At 37.0% G+C, this 15,866-nt stretch overlaps 1 protein-coding gene and 1 long non-coding RNA gene across 2 annotated transcripts; both read right to left on the bottom strand.

The window, feature by feature from the left end:
- Window positions 1–1,828: 1,828 nt before the first annotated feature.
- On the bottom strand, window positions 1,829–4,374 carry LOC148295664 (uncharacterized). Its single transcript, XR_015834769.1, has 3 exons — window positions 3,060–4,374; window positions 2,393–2,457; window positions 1,829–2,242 (listed from the first exon to the last, which is right to left on the bottom strand). It is a non-coding gene; the product is annotated as an uncharacterized LOC148295664 (long non-coding RNA).
- Window positions 4,375–9,921: 5,547 nt separating this feature from the next.
- On the bottom strand, window positions 9,922–12,589 carry LOC110773183 (rac-like GTP-binding protein RAC2). Its single transcript, XM_021977686.2, has 7 exons — window positions 12,163–12,589; window positions 11,985–12,072; window positions 11,368–11,477; window positions 11,198–11,261; window positions 10,976–11,040; window positions 10,791–10,856; window positions 9,922–10,288 (listed from the first exon to the last, which is right to left on the bottom strand). Exons 1-7 carry the CDS (start codon window positions 12,259–12,261, stop codon window positions 10,190–10,192), a joined length of 591 nt encoding a protein of 196 aa, XP_021833378.1. The 5' UTR covers window positions 12,262–12,589; the 3' UTR covers window positions 9,922–10,189.
- Between the last annotated feature and the right edge of the window lie 3,277 nt (window positions 12,590–15,866).

Raw genomic sequence — 15,866 nt, 5'->3', positions numbered from 1 at the left:
ATGTGGAAAAGAACCTTGAGCTGATAGTGATGCGCGTTGTATACAAATGGATAGTCTTTAGGTCTTTTTATGTTATTTGCTGTCGGGAGAGTGGGTTGTAATGCAGTATACCTTTCCTGATGTGGTCCCTATTTTGTTTTCTTGTGGTTGGCTTTGAATATGTTAATCTAACAATGTTTGTTGTCTTGCTTTTAGTAATTGGCTTAGAAGACTATTTTGTTGTTCTTAAAGACAAACTCCTTTTTGTTTGTGTGTAGAGGACAAAGAGTTAGTGACTTTTGAAGTGCATCATAGTGGTAGAATTGTGAAAAACAAACAGAATAAGTGGTATTATAGTGGAGGGTCTGTAGGATATTTGGATTGGTGTCCTATAGAGTATATAAATATGTTAGAGATGTGGGAGCAAGTGAAAGTGCTTGGGCACATGGGGAAAGTATCACTTAAAGGAGTAGTAAATGATGAGTTACTGGATCTAGAGACAGATGGTGAGCTGTTAAGTTTGTGTGATAAGGTACCACTTTCTTATGAGAGAGTGGTGCTAATTTATGTACAACACAAAGAGGTAGGTGTGGCTTTGAATGAGGATAGTGAAGAGGAAGGTCTGGCATTGAATGAGAGTAGGGAAGATGGGCCAGTAAACATAGATGAAGGCAGTGGGCCACTTAACAATGATAAAGATGGGCGGCCTTTTACTGAGGATCATGGGCCTGCTTGCACAGTTGAAGAGTGGGATTCAAGTGATGATGATGGGCCCCTGAACAATGAGGGTAATAGGGCTGATATAGGTGAGACTGATGTGGAAGACAGGAATGAAGGATGATAAAGCATTTGAAAATTATGTAGACCACCCTGAAGTAGTTGAAGACCCAAATGCCCCTGTAGAAGAAGATGGGGAGTCAATTGATGTAGCTAAAAGTGATGTTGAGAGCTTGGATAGTAGCTCAAATGATGCGGATAATGGGAACCAAAAGAAAAGAAAGAGGAAATTGCCTAAATTTCAAGAATTTAGGCCAGAAACAGATATGCGCAACCCTGTGTTTAAGCTGGGTTTAAGATTTGCAACCACTGACTTATTTAGGAAAGCAATTAGGAACTATTCCATTATAAACAGGAGGATGATTAAATTCAAATGCAATGATCGTGACAGGGTGAGGGTAGTGTGTGCAGGGAATTGCAACTGGGTTTGTTTTGCTTCAGCAGTGAATGGTAGTGAATGGGTTCAAGTGAAGAAGTTGGTTGACGTGCATGATTGTGGGACAGTTGAGCACAACTTTCATGCTAACTCAACATGGTTAGCTCAGAGATATGCTACTATTGAAGTAAAAAAAAAAATCACGGAAAAAGAAAGAGAATAAAAAAAATAAAATTGAAACAAGGGATTGGATAAGTCCCACAATTTTGCCACAGCTAGCAAGCCTAAAATTGAGGGCAGAGATAAAACTTGACAGCCATCAATAGGAAAAGAGTTTTAAAAAAAATGGGAGTCTAAACCTACAAAAACTCTTAAGAGAGGTTCGTGGCTCCTATTTTTGGGGGGGCTGGTTATTCAGTTTTCAACTGAAATATCCTGCACAAAAGAGGACTCTAGGGGGTCGTTTGGTACGGCGGACTGTCATGGACTGGACTAAATCCTGGGACTGTCTCGGATTAGTTTAGATTGGCCTAAGCTGGATTAAGTACTGACCTACGTTTGGTGCTGCATCGAACTAAGAAGCTGGAGTGTAAAAATAGTGAAGACCTATGTTTGGTGCTGTGTCGGACTAAAAAATAATTATTTAAATATTTAAATATAATAATTTTTAGATAATTAAATGTAATTTAATAAGATCTTAAAACTATGAACATACTTTCTAGATACCAAATTTACATGTAGATTCAAAGTTAGAATTTCTCCACAAAGTCCTAACAAATCAACAAAGAAAGCATTCCAAAAATGCCATCAAGCCCATTCATAGCAATTTTTGAATGCCATTATATATGTAAATTTCAACACCCATTCAAGAATAAATAATAAAAATCAATACCCATGTAGGAAAATTTCATTTCACAATATAAGTGGAATACAAATTTACTCTCATTTGTCCTTACAAACTACTAATTCTTGGGCCTAATTGTAACTAGCATAAGTCTAGTATTTTGCTAGTTCTCTTCAGAAGTCATGATCCAAAAGTTTCAATCATTGCCAAAATACAAGTGCAAGCAATGCAAGCCCTTGATGTCTTCTTCAATCACAAAAAGCCACCTACCAAAGTGAAAAAAAATGAAAAAATCTATCTTAAATATGTGATTACATTTCATCAGGCAAAGCTAACAATATAAATTAGAAACCTAGTCAATGATGACCGTCCATGGAAAGTAATTGAATACTGAACATAACAAGATAAAACTTTACTTCTTATTGCTTTGATCTTCAGTGAGGCCTACATTTCTTTGGATTTCCACTCCATCTAAAAACACCTGAATCCGGATTGTAAGAGACCAAAAAATCAAAATCAACAAACTCATGTAAGGCTTAAAAGTCAATGTCAATTGCAGACATACAAAAAACATCTATCTCAATTTGAATGTTCAAAAGCACAGAGTGTATGATTCATATCACATATATGACTAATGTAATGTGACGAACCGATGACTACTCAACACAACCACAAAAAAAGGGGACACGTTATCTAATAGATAAGCTAGACTACTCAACACAACCGCAAGAAAGACTAAAATTTGGCATGTTTTGGTGCCAAACCAATGACTAAGCATGTCATTAGTCCTCCAATGAAGCAACTCTTGAGAAACTCACCACTACCTTTGTCTCGAATGCCCATGTGGTAGCCAAGATCAAAATCAAGAATTGCATTACCACCCCATTGCATAACCCAACTAAGTGCCACATTTTAGCAAACAGTTGGAATGCATGTTGTGCTATGGGCTTTTGCCCAACACCAGAAGCATTAAGCCCCAAACCCAATTCTTTAAAGATTGAAACCTATGAATCTTATGAACAAAACCAATGGACTCTGAACCAGCAATAATGGCAACAAAATAAGACAAAGAAACAAGCAAACCTTTCGTGCATTTGGGTTCAGGAATTTGCGATGTCGCTGATATCCACGATTGAAAACCGACAAAGCCCACTTCAAGTACAAACAGAGTCGTTCAATTGGTTGATGACCATGTTGTTCACACCATTCATAGGCTCTGTAATTTCAGGTGGCCTAAAAGCATCATCAGAAACAAGAAATTCACTCTTGCAATCAAGACCGACATGGATGGCGCCCTCAGAATGGAGAAATATTTCAAGTGCTTCTCACTCTTGCAATCAAATCCTTCGTGAAGGTTAATGGAAGAATTGTGTGGCAGAGTCGATACACACTGAACCAAGATATCACGAAGCAGGACAAGAAGAAGAAGAAACTGGTTTGTGTTGTGTCGGACTCGCTTGTTCTATTCAGCGAGAGCACTATTTAGCGAACCCATTTTCAGCCGCACTATATTAGAAGGGCGAGTGAGCCCTTTTTTTACTGTTTGGGCTATATAATCTCATTTAAGTTAGTCCAGCCTTAAACCAAACATGGGTTTGAAGTATTATTTTGTCCAGTCCAGTCTAGTGAGGCCTACCAAACAAGGCCTAGCTAGCTTATAAGGAGGACGGCAGCAAAGAAAAGCGGGGATAAAAAAAAGAAAAAAAGAAAAGGAAGGACAGAAGAAAAAAAGGACTGCTGGAGGAAAAAATTGGCAAGAGCACAGAGACCAAAAATTTCACAGGTATACTGATTCTTTTTCCTTGTTGGGTTGCAACCCTCAAATCATTTTCTTGGATGAAAGATACATGGGTGGCAACCCTCAAATCATTTTCTTGGATGAAAGATCCATGGGTGGCAACCCTCAAATCAATCCATGGGTGGCAACCCTCAAATATTTTTCTTGGATGATAAATCCATGGGTGGCAACCCTTAAATCACATGTATGAACAGCAAATCCATGAGAGGATCCCTGTTCGACAAAGCTCTGCCGAGCAAAATGAAATCTTTTGAAACAAGATGGTGTTCTAAGAGTTAATTCCAAAAGGTACAAAAAAACGGGAATTACCCCTTGGACTCTCTGACCAATCCTCTCCATCCCTGCTTGAGAAAGCCTCTATTTTTCTCTCTGATCAAACTACATCAAAAAAAATGAAAAGGGTGTTAGTCGTGGAGAAAAGAATTGGCAGTAAGAAAAAATGGAGATCTGCAAGAAAAGGAGGCCATGTTTTCTGTCACAACATTCTCTTATTGGGCATACAGTCAAAACAAGTAGAAAAAAATTGAAAAGAAAGAAGCCACTTTGCGTTTCTGGAAAAAAAGGTGAAACAGCCATGTCCTTTTCTTTTGGAGGAGGGTGTTGCTGGCATGTAGATGAAATAAAACAAAACCAAAAAAAAAGAGATGAAGGCAACACGTTGGTTTTGTTTACACAAGCTTGGTGTTGCTGGACATAGCAACAGCAAACAAAAAAAGAAGAAAACGACAGCCACGTTTGTTTTTCTTGAACTTGACTTGGTACTGTTTGCAGACAGATGTAAAGGATTAAGAAACAAAAAAATGGAGACAGCCAAGTCTTTTGGCTTGACTTGGTGTTGCTTGCGTACAGCAGCAACAAACAGACTAAAAGAAAAGAAAAAAAGTAGAAGGAAAAGCTTGGAAAGCCACGTTGTGCACCCCATGCTTGAGTGCCTCATCTGTTGTCTATTTGCAAACAATCAAAAACAAAGGGAATGACGTTTCTGTGTGTTGCTTTGAGGTATAACAATAAAAAAGGGGTTTGCCACAGTAACACAAAGAAAGGAAAGACTCACAAATAAGAAAGGGTGCAGCAGTCGGTGGGTCACGGGACAAGGTGCAATCAATATTTTCTCCACAGCAGTCTGATGGCTCTCAGATGTTTTGACTATAGGGAGCAGGTTTTGTCAAAGCTGAACATAAAAAAATAAAAGCGTGATGCCCTCTAAGTAGAGAGAAGTTTGGGCGGTGGCGTGGCCTTTTTCCAGGTCAGGTTGCAATTCCTTTGAGTCTCCAATTCTTGAAGTCCCAATTGGAGTATAATTGATCCACTTCAAGGATGAGATGCACGCTGGTCTCTCTTGTCACAAAGACCACAGAACCAGTTCTTGTTCATGGGCCCAAATTATCCATTGAATTTATAGAGGCCCAAATTTCCCATTATATGGTTAATTAATTAATTTTAAAAAAAAATCCTCATAGCCATATTTGGGTCCAAATGCAAATATCAATTTTGGAGAATTAGTGGGCTAATCAAAATTGCTCATTATTTTTCTTGGACATTGACAAAAAGAAAAATGGTACAAAACCATTCCGAATTTTCTCATGGGTCATCAACTCATGCAAATTCCAAACGAGATTAAATTCGAATATCTCAAACACAAATTCTCAATTAGTGGGCCACACTTACCCATTAATTTCCAATTTTTCCCATAGGTCATTTACCTATGAAAATCTCCAAATTGTCTCAAAAGACACAAATTTTCAATTAGTGGGCCGCACTTACCCATTAATTTCCAATTTTCCCATAGGTCGTCTACCTATGAAAATCTCCAAATTGTCTCAAAAGACACAAATTCTCAATTAGTGGGCCACACTTACCCATTAATTTCCAATTTTCCCATAGGTCATCTACCTATGAAAATCTCCAAATTGTCTCAAAGACACAAATTCTAAATTATTGGGCCACACTTACCCACTAATATACAAATCTTTTTTGAACTACGCCGGTTTGATCCCATCAAGAGTACGTAGGCAGTCTAGCACCCCAATAGACGCAACCGCAACCAAATTTGAATCACTGGTTACATCAACCAAAGTCCCACAAATCTATCTCCACTCTTTTTGGAACTACGCCGATTTGATCCCATGAAGGGTACGTAGGCAGTCTAGCATACCAATAGACGCAACCGCAACCAAATTCCCACCAATCAAATCTCCATACAAATCTTTTTGGAACTACGCCGGTTTGATCCCATCAAGGGTACGTAGGCAGTCTAGTATTTCAATAAAACAATCATTTCCGAACTACGTTGGTTTGATCCCTTCAAAAGGGTACGTAGGCAATCTAGAGATTCAATCTAGATGCAACCGCCCAAATCTCAAATCCAAACAGGATCCCTGGTTATTCTTAACCAAATTCACCCCAAACACACATCAAAATTGAATCCCTGGTTTATTCAGCTAAATTCACTCAAACACTTTCTCAATCAAATTCATACAAATTTTCCCTTTTGCAATGAGTCATTCATTCATTGCAATTTTTTGAACTACGTGTGGCTTGATTCCCGCGAGGGATACGTAGGCACCTTGAGGTTGGACTTGGGAGCAGCCGCAAAACCAAACACACATGTTCTGTTTCTTTATGATGGAATCAAAAGGTTTTCCCTTGAAGCAAGGGATTGTAATTAAGAGACTTGTGTCTCGAATGGGTCGAACCTAAAATAATAAAACCCCATTATTTAATTAGTGGTGGTGAAATTGTGTTAGGAGGTTCACATTTATCCTCAACAGCTACTCAACTGTCTAGACTGCATAATTGGGATATGAGAGCTTTTAAGCAACATGTACAAGAAGATTTGTCTGTGATAGCTTCTAAATCCCAAATATATAGGGCAAGGCAGAAGGCAACATCCATATAACTGAGGGGACTTATGAAAAACAGTATGAGTTATTATGGGATTATGCTAATGAACTAAGAAGGACAAATGTGGGTAGCACAGTCATTATCAAATGTGAGTTGGAGGGTGAAAGGCCAAGGTTTGAGAGGATTTACATTTGCTTGGCTGCAGTTAAGCAAGGGTTTTTGTAGGGATGTAGGCCAGTGATAGGATTTGATGCTTGTCATATCAAAGGTCATCATCCTGGACAATTGTTATCTGCTGTTAGTGTGGATCCTAACAATGACATGTATCCTATGGCATATGCAGTGGCTGAGGTGGAGAATTATGAAACATGGTCATGGTTTTGTCAACTGTTGGCAGAGGACCTTGGAATCAAAAACAGCTCAGGATATGTGTTCATCACAGACAAGCAAAAAGGCTTGATTGATGCAGTACATGATCATTTTCCAAACGCTGAGCACAGACACTGCCTCAAACACTTAGAAGCAAATTTTTTGCTTGCTGGTCACAGAGGATTGGTGTTGAAATTACAAATGGAGAAAATCGCAAGGAGCACAACCATCCCATGGTGGGATGCTGAGATGAAAAAGATGAGACAGTTGAGCCAAGCTGCATTTGATTGGGTGGCGGCCTTAGATCCATCACAATGGTGTAGAGCTCACTTTAAAACTCATTCCAAGTGTGACATCCTTTTGAATAATATGTGTGAGGCTTTTAATGGTGCCCTTGCAGAAGTCAGAGACAAACCCATTTTAACCATGCTAGAGAGGATTAGATACTGCATTATGTTGTTGATGGCAACTAGAAGAGCATCTTGTTAAAGATGGAAACATGACATTGGTCCAAGGATTTTTGGTATTTTGGAGAAAACGAAGAAAGAATCAGCTTGGTGCATTCCTAAGCTTGCTGGGGAGAGTTTATATGAGGTCAAAAACCATGATGGAAGTCAGGTTGTGGTTGATTTGGCAAGGCATAGTTGTTCATGTTGGAGATGGGATATCACTGGGATCCCATGCAAGCATGCTTGTGTTGCCATTGGGCAATTAAATGGGGATCATATTGCTTATGTTGATGCTTGTTACAAGAAGGAAGCCTTTTTGAGAGCTTACAGTCCAATGGTTCACCCAATGACAAGTGAAGACTTGTGGCCTAAGTGTGATAGGCCTCCTTTGATTCCACCACTTTATCACAAACAACCTGGGAGACCAAGGAAGAAGAGGATGAGGTCAGCAGGTGAACAACCACGCAAATCTAATCCTACAGCCACCAAGTTGCAGAGGTATAACTTGGAAACCAAGTGTTCACTTTGTAGACAAGGAGGCCATAATAGGAGGAGCTGCCCTAAGGCAACATAAGGCACTAGCTGTCAGGTTTGTCTCTTCCCAAAAAACATTGGCAATGCATATTTCTTTTGGATCTTTATTATTTATTTTCAAGTGATTCTCTTCTTATGTTAGGTCCCATCTAAACCAAAGGTGAAGAAACCAATTGACACGACATCAACCAAAAGGGTTACAAGACAATCAACATCCAAACAACCTGTAAGTGACTTTTCTTTTATACGCTTTTAGAGGAAGAGGTATGGGATGTAGTTGATGAATATTGCCTTGTGCTTCAATTTTTAGGTCAGAAGAAGGTTGGAAACTGGCCAGTGTTCTCAAACTACCCAATCTTCTCAAACTCCAAAAGCTTCTGAAATTGCCCAAGCTTCTGAAACTACCCAAGCTGCTGAAACTGCCCCACCTTCTGAAACTGCCCAAGCTTCTCAAACTGCCCCATCTTTTGAAACTGCCCAAGCTTCTCAAACTGCCCCATCTTCTGAAACTGCCAAAAAAAAAGAGGTTCAAGTCTCCAGCAAAGAGGATTAAATTTACCAATAAGAAGTTCAAATCTCCTGCCAAGAGAAAGAAATTTACCAATCGGAAGGATTTGTTGGATGGTTATTAGCCTTGGAGATTCTGATTTTTTGAGAGCTTCTGTGTTTTGTTAAAATGCCTCTTATGAAGACCTTTTCATTGCACTGTTATGTTGCAAGTCCAACTGTTAAGCACAAGTGTTAAGGACAACCCTTTCAAGCGGGGCTTTTGATTGAACTATTATTTTGCAAGTCCAACTGTTAAGGACACACCTTTCATTTTGATCTTAGGTCCACATTTAAACTAATGTTATAAACTGTGAGGAGTTGATGGATGTTATAAATTGTAAGGATGGCCTAAGTGTTATAAATTGTTTCCAGCTTGTTGCAATTTAGCTCAATTTTATGAACTGTTTCCAGGTATTTATTACATAAGTTGATTTGTATACTCTATCATTACAGAATAAGTACCAAAATCCAAAAACTGATAAGTACCATATTGTTTTCAAAAACCACATTCATTACATAAGTACCAATCCAGACCTTCCTCTGGTTGCAAAATCAAACCATGTTCCTCCATCATTACATACGTACCAATACATGATATTTTACATACACTTACAAAATACAGCCTTCTAAAATCTACCTAATTCCTCCATTGCAATGCCCACATTTTTTGGGAACTTTTACAGAAATTGCCAAAAGAACAACAACATTACTAAACCCCAAGAAAGAATAAGCCAACCCATTAACTTCCTTTCTCTTGATTGACTATGCCCAACGTCCTTTTCAAGTTCCTTCAATCGTCTAAGTAGCCAACTCACCAGAGCCTTCTCTCTAGGTGGAAATTCAACATCCAACCAAACAAAAAACCCACATCCTTTTTCCCTCCTCTGCATCAGCCATTAATAGCAATTAATACATAATTTTAACCCAATTAAAAAAAGAGTTATAGCATTTATGACTCCTTAAACTAGAGAGTATGATTGTTCCTAAAATAGTTTTTATATGTTTTTATCTAAATTGTAACTAAAAAATAGAGAGCACGATTGTACATGCTCTAAGGTATTTATTATAAAGTATGTGTTTTTATTAATGTTTTTATTTTTTAATCTATTACTTTCCCCCGTCCAATCAAAACTCAAATAATCTTTGCTTTGTTGTGGCCAGTGGGTCTCTGTCTAGTTTCTTACATAATTTCTGTATTCCGGTTTTCATCTTAACTGTACAATTCTTCTCATTTGTCTTACTGTTTTGTTGCAAAAATGTTTGTTTTAATACTTTACTCAAGAGAAGTCACTATTTGATTAAAGAAAAGAAAGGCTTCACGCACGCGGAGAGAGGCTAGTAGACAAGAAAGAGAAAGGGATAGTAAGGTGGGCTTTGTGTGGCCTTCACAGGTTGGGAAAAAAATTAAAAAAATTCTGTATGGTATATAGGGCATACAGACCACTATCTGCCTCAGTCCAGTGCCATCTTGCTTTGCTTGAGCACTGAGATTACAACATATTTGCCTTCTTTATAGTCCACAAGAAGTATGGAACACAATAATATTACATAAGGGAAAATACAAGCAGAAAATGAAAAACAACAAATGCCAAGAGTACTGGCATAAATGGAACATGAGGACTTAGAAGAGGAACTCTGGCTGTTACAAGAGAGAAAAGTAACATGAAGATTTAGAGAAACACACAATGCCTCGCCTTCCGTCGCCTTTTCTTTGGTTTAGGGGGTTGCAGAACAACTTTGATGGCAGCATCAAACACAGCCTTCACATTCTAAAGTTCAAGCCAGAGAACAGTAAGTTAGTTTGAGCACTTAATCACAGCCTTGACATTCTTAATTAGTGTAATGATTATTGATTAACTACACCATCTATAAAGCCTGGTTAATCATTTGTAAACAGAGTAAAAGGAAACAATACTTTTAAATCACAGTTAAAGTTGTAGGCAGAGAGAAAACTTTTGGTCTTTTGCATGATATTTGCTACCAAAAGCAAAAAATACAGTCTGTTTCCATGACTTTAGACATGAAAGGGATTCCCTACATTAAAAATAAAAAAAAAAAAAACTCTTCGAGAAAAGGAGTTTTCATAAGAACTGAGAAAATGTAGCAGCATTTTAAATAGATACATCAGATCAAGTTCTAGTTATAAGTATAACCAAATAATTTGAGTTTTCTGTGTAATCCTAGTAGGAGTTTTAAAGATCAGATCAAATTCAAATAATGAGCTAATTATAGTGTTATATTTAATAATAAGCACTAGGAAATTAAGCAAACCTGCTGAGTCTTGGAGCTGCACTCTATATACACAGCAGCACCAATTGCCTTCTTCAGCTCTTCACCCTGCTCAAGAACATTGAAGAACAAGTTTAAGAATTGACAGTAGGAAGTCGTCTGTTAGAAAGCAAGATAAAGAGGGCAGACAATCAACTCCTATGCCCTTTGTTGTGTAAGTAACTTGCCTGTGCAATTGATATTGGTGTAGCACCAGGATGATCAATCAAATACTCTTTGTCCTCCCGCAAATCTGCAGCCAAAATTACTATCAGAATTACATCAAGATCAAACTCTAGTGCTCATACACAAGCAACCAAAAACACAGAAACGCGCACACACTCACACATAAATAATATACGCACATTTTGTGGTTTTCATGACTTTTATCTACTATAAATAACACATACCAAGTTTGGTTCCCACAAGCACAATGGGGACTGTTGGAGCATAATGCCTCAGCTCAGGTATCCACTGGGTGTTAAACAATAAAAGTTGATGTGCATATTAGATTCTGACGGCTGAGAGTACAAAAATACAAGTAAAAGAATAAATCAAAATATTGAAATGTTAAACAAACCTTCTTGGCAATGTTTTCGTAGCTGGCTTTGCTGATGAGAGAGAAGGCCAACAAGAACACATCAGCACCTCTATAGCTCAGAGGCCTCAGCCTGTTGTAATCTTCCTGTCCTGAATTCCGAAGAGCACATACAATAAGCAGGTGCATATTGAAAATACAAGTAATCTTTTTTGCAGATGTATTCTAGTCAGTTTGTCAAACTAACCATATCATTTTATGCAAAAATTGACGGGTTCAAAAAATCAGATGTTCAAACTAAACAATCTCTCTTTTGTTTTCTTTCTTTTCTTTTTCTTAGCAGTTAGGTTATCAAACTAAAACCACTTAATTTATGCAAAATCCAGATAGTGATTGACAGAGCCAGAAACTGCCAAAGCATATGAACAAAGAACATTGTAATCTCTATCCTTATGTAATTTCTATGAAATCAGAAAGAGCATCTAGCATGATTCATTGCAGCAACTCAATTGAAATTTATTCTTAGTCTTTTTTTTTCTTTGTAGTTTAGGTCAGTACTTCAACAAGTACATATGACCTTGATAATCTCTTCACCACAGTAGCAAGTAATTCAAGAACAAAAGCACCCACATACAGAAGCAAAGCAATTACTTAATTACCTGCAGTGTCCCATAATCCAAGGTTAACTGTGCTGCCATCCACCACCACATTAGCGCTAAAGTTGTCAAACACTGTAGGCACATAATCCTATAAAATAAATTAAAAAAATGGGAAAGATCACAATTTAAATAAATAACCATGAAACATTGATTAGCATATATTCATGCTTAATCTTACAGTGGGGAAGGTATTGCTGGTGTAAGAGATTAGCATGCATGTCTTCCCAACAGCTCCATCTCCAACAGTGACACACTTGATGAATCTAGCTGTGCTCATTTTCTTTGCTTCACTCACCCTCTGCTCTCAATTACCAAATTACCCTTCTCTCTTTTCTGTCCGCTTCCATTGACACAAGCCTCTCGGCTGTGTCTCTTCCTCAACTATAAGCTTCTCTGTTAAAAAAATGTTAAGTGGAGCAACTAGAGAAAAGAGAAGAGAAGTAGGAAGGAAGAGGGAGGCTAGGGATCTGGGAGCTGGGTTGAATTTGAATTTTGAATAGAAATGGAGGGCAAGGTGACATTTAATAAGGAGAGGACCACCACACCACCCACTTCCATTAGCTTTGCTGCTTTATTGTTTTACTATGATTGCCATTGGCTTTTCTGTTTCTTTAAGGGGAGGCCAGAGAGGCTAAAGACCAATAAAGGAGGAGTTTGGTGTTTGGTGTTGGTGTTAGTTGGTTAAGTATGGGAGAAGGGAGAGGTTTAATCATGAGTATTGTGGAAATATAACATTGCTTACTTACCTATACAAAAAATAATATTGCTTAATACTTTTTTTGTTGTTGTATGTTTGACTTCGGATTCTTTTGATGGAGAAAAGCACCACTTGGTTTTAACTTTCAAGTTTATCTACATGGTATTAACAAATTAATACAATTTCTTTTTAATTTTTAATTTTTAATTTTTTTAAACAAAGGTAACTCCACCACCTAAAAACATTCAAATGGAGAGCTGGCAAACTTGAAGAGGCACGCACAATCCATCCAAAGATGTTCCTCCAAGTCATATCCGGTAATAGAAAGAATTTCAATTGCAAAGTTGGCTTCTCTTAAGATGTGTTGAAATTGAATATCCTAATCACGCACTGTCAGTTGAGGATGAGAATATTTCAATATATGTTGATTTTTTTTTTGTGTGTGGTGATTTTCCCACTTCCATTTTGTCCACTTACACTCCTTTTTGTTTTTTAATAGTTTTTACTATAACAAAAAAAAGAGTGTAAGTGAACAAAAGAGGAGTGGAAACATACAATTTCTAACAAAGGGAGTGTAAGTTGATAAAAGAGGAGTGAGAAAATCAGAACTCTTTTTTTTGTGTTTGTCAAATGGTGATAATATTTCATTGCAAAGAATATGTGTTTCTTTGAGTGCAAACTTATTATTCTCGTATTATAGATATTTTATTGATATTTTAAATGTTTTACCATTATCTACCTTTTGCTTTATATATATAGATACATAACTATATTTCACAAATAACACACGTTTTCTCGACTTAATGCAAATGCAACAATTCCCGATAGACAATACGCAATGCCAGTCACACTTAAGAGCACTATAATATAAGCATTTGCTGCACTGTTTTCCAAGTCACTGTCCCATGCAATTGATTCGAGCAAATTTTGGCAAACGCCAAACGCCATGAAAGGGCCCCAATAAGATAGTGGACCAGTTAAGCGTTACCTAATGAAGTTACAAAACTGCACGAACGGCGAGATTTATTCCTTTTGCCGTTTACTCGTGCTTTTACGAATGGCCTTTGGTGTAACCTGCACAAATAAAAGCATCATATGATAAGTAATGTGACTACGAATTAGCACCATTCTGTAATGTTCGGGAACCAGAAAGTTGCAACAATCTGTAAATATAACGAGGAACTTAGCACCCATTCGGTAATGTTCTGGTTTTCAATTATTTTATTTTCTAAATTAAAGAGAGAGAATGAAAATAAAGGGGGAACAAAAAGCTTCTCTTTTAAAATTTGGTTTTTAGTTTTATGATGTGTTTACTAATCAGGAATTGGAATTCTCATCAGGAATTAATTCCGCTTATGGAGAATTCTTGCGTTTACTTCAAATCAAGGAATTGAAAAGTAAGTGGGACCCACACAAAATTAGGAAAAGAATTCCTGATTATTAAGGAATTCAATTCTTGGGTGAGAGGTGATATTCTAATTCCTGGAGAATTCACCCATTAGGAATTCATCTTTTTTACCCATTATATTCTCACACAATTTTCAAAATTCCAAATATGCCATCTACTTTCACCCAACAATGAGGTTATTTTAGTAATTAGAACCACTCTTATCCCAATTCCATATGGTTTAGTAAACAACTTCAATAGTAATCTGGAATCTAACTCCCCTCAGTAAACAACTTCATTAGGAATCCGAAATCTAATTCTCCTCAATCCAACTCTTCCTCAATTCAATTCAATTTCTCCTAATCTAATTATGGATTAGTAAACATGCCATTATTGTATGAACCATTGCACATTTTATTCTCCATCCCATACATATATCATTTATAATTTCCACATTTTATTCTCCATCGCACACGTATATCATCTCTATTTCTCACTATCCTCTCATTTCTCCCTCTTTGAAAATAAAAACTAAAAACTAAATTAAACTTATCACCATTATATTTCCAGAACCTCTATCTTTTTCTTTATAATAAAAAGCCCTGGATTTAGGAAATCCATATATACGTAAACAAAATCACATTTACTTAGCAATAAATCAAAAATCAGTGCCTCACATGACTTTGGGTGGTGAGACAGACAGCTCAAAGCCTTCCGGCCTCATATTCTCAATTAAAATACCTGTTTTACACATCATGAAACTGAGAATATGTTTAAACGTAATTGACAATGAAATGTAGAGATGCGAGTGAAGAGAGCCGTGTCAGTAAAACGTCGTATATATATATGGTTGACAAGTTGTCTCTTGGAAGAAAACAAGAAACTGCGAAAATAATTGTGAACTTAAAGGAACAAACCTAGTTGAAGCTCTCCCCTCCCTTGAACTTCATATGATTCTGATAAGCCTGGAAATGGCGAGATTGGTTTCCGCTTCAGCTGATAGCCGATCACGAATTTTTCCTCCAGTGATGAGCTGCAAATTATAACAACATCAGTATGTCAGATCATGTAGACTGATAAGCAAGTACTGATTTTCTGTTCATACAATAATGAATTGAAACCAAAAATGAGAAAAATAAAATGAATACATCTATCAATGTGACATAAGTAAATAGCTAAATGCAAATTAAGGGCATTAAAAAATATATATAGTATATATATATACTGATTGCAAAAAAACCAAAACGGAAAAATCATGACTTACGTGGGTACCATCACGGCCAGCTAAGGGAGAATCGTTAACACCAAAAGTCATGGAAATAGTTGGGGGATCCAGCTCAACGGTGGGTAATGCACTCAAAATGTACCACTGTAAACCCTTAGAATGATATGGATTATTAAACCAATTAAATATAATTATACACTGTGAGGGACATTAAAGTAAACGGTAGATTGTTTGTCAAATCTATATACATTTACTTATTCAAAAATGAAGTAATGAAAAGTTCACAAACAGTAAATAACAGAGCATGTTGATTATATCTAATTGGGAAGCAACAATAATCTACTCCACTTGGATGGAATGATTTTAAAATAAAAAAAAGATTTAGATTTGACAATAGGCTAAGTTATGGCATGTTTACTTGATGAGGACATCTTTGTCAAACCCATTAGGGTTTACAAAAGAAAGAGATGGAAGAGGAAGTCATTTAATTTGGTCTTTAAATCAGGCAATTTTTTATTCCTGCGATTAGTTTCTAACTTGTTCTCTAAGTTTTCCAGATTTTATTAAGATTTT

This window comes from Prunus avium, chromosome 3, assembly GCF_965620075.1.
Source record: "Prunus avium chromosome 3, drPruAviu1.hap1.1, whole genome shotgun sequence".
Classification (NCBI taxonomy): Eukaryota; Viridiplantae; Streptophyta; class Magnoliopsida; order Rosales; family Rosaceae; genus Prunus; species Prunus avium.
This window is presented reverse-complemented; position numbering and strand designations above follow the sequence as displayed.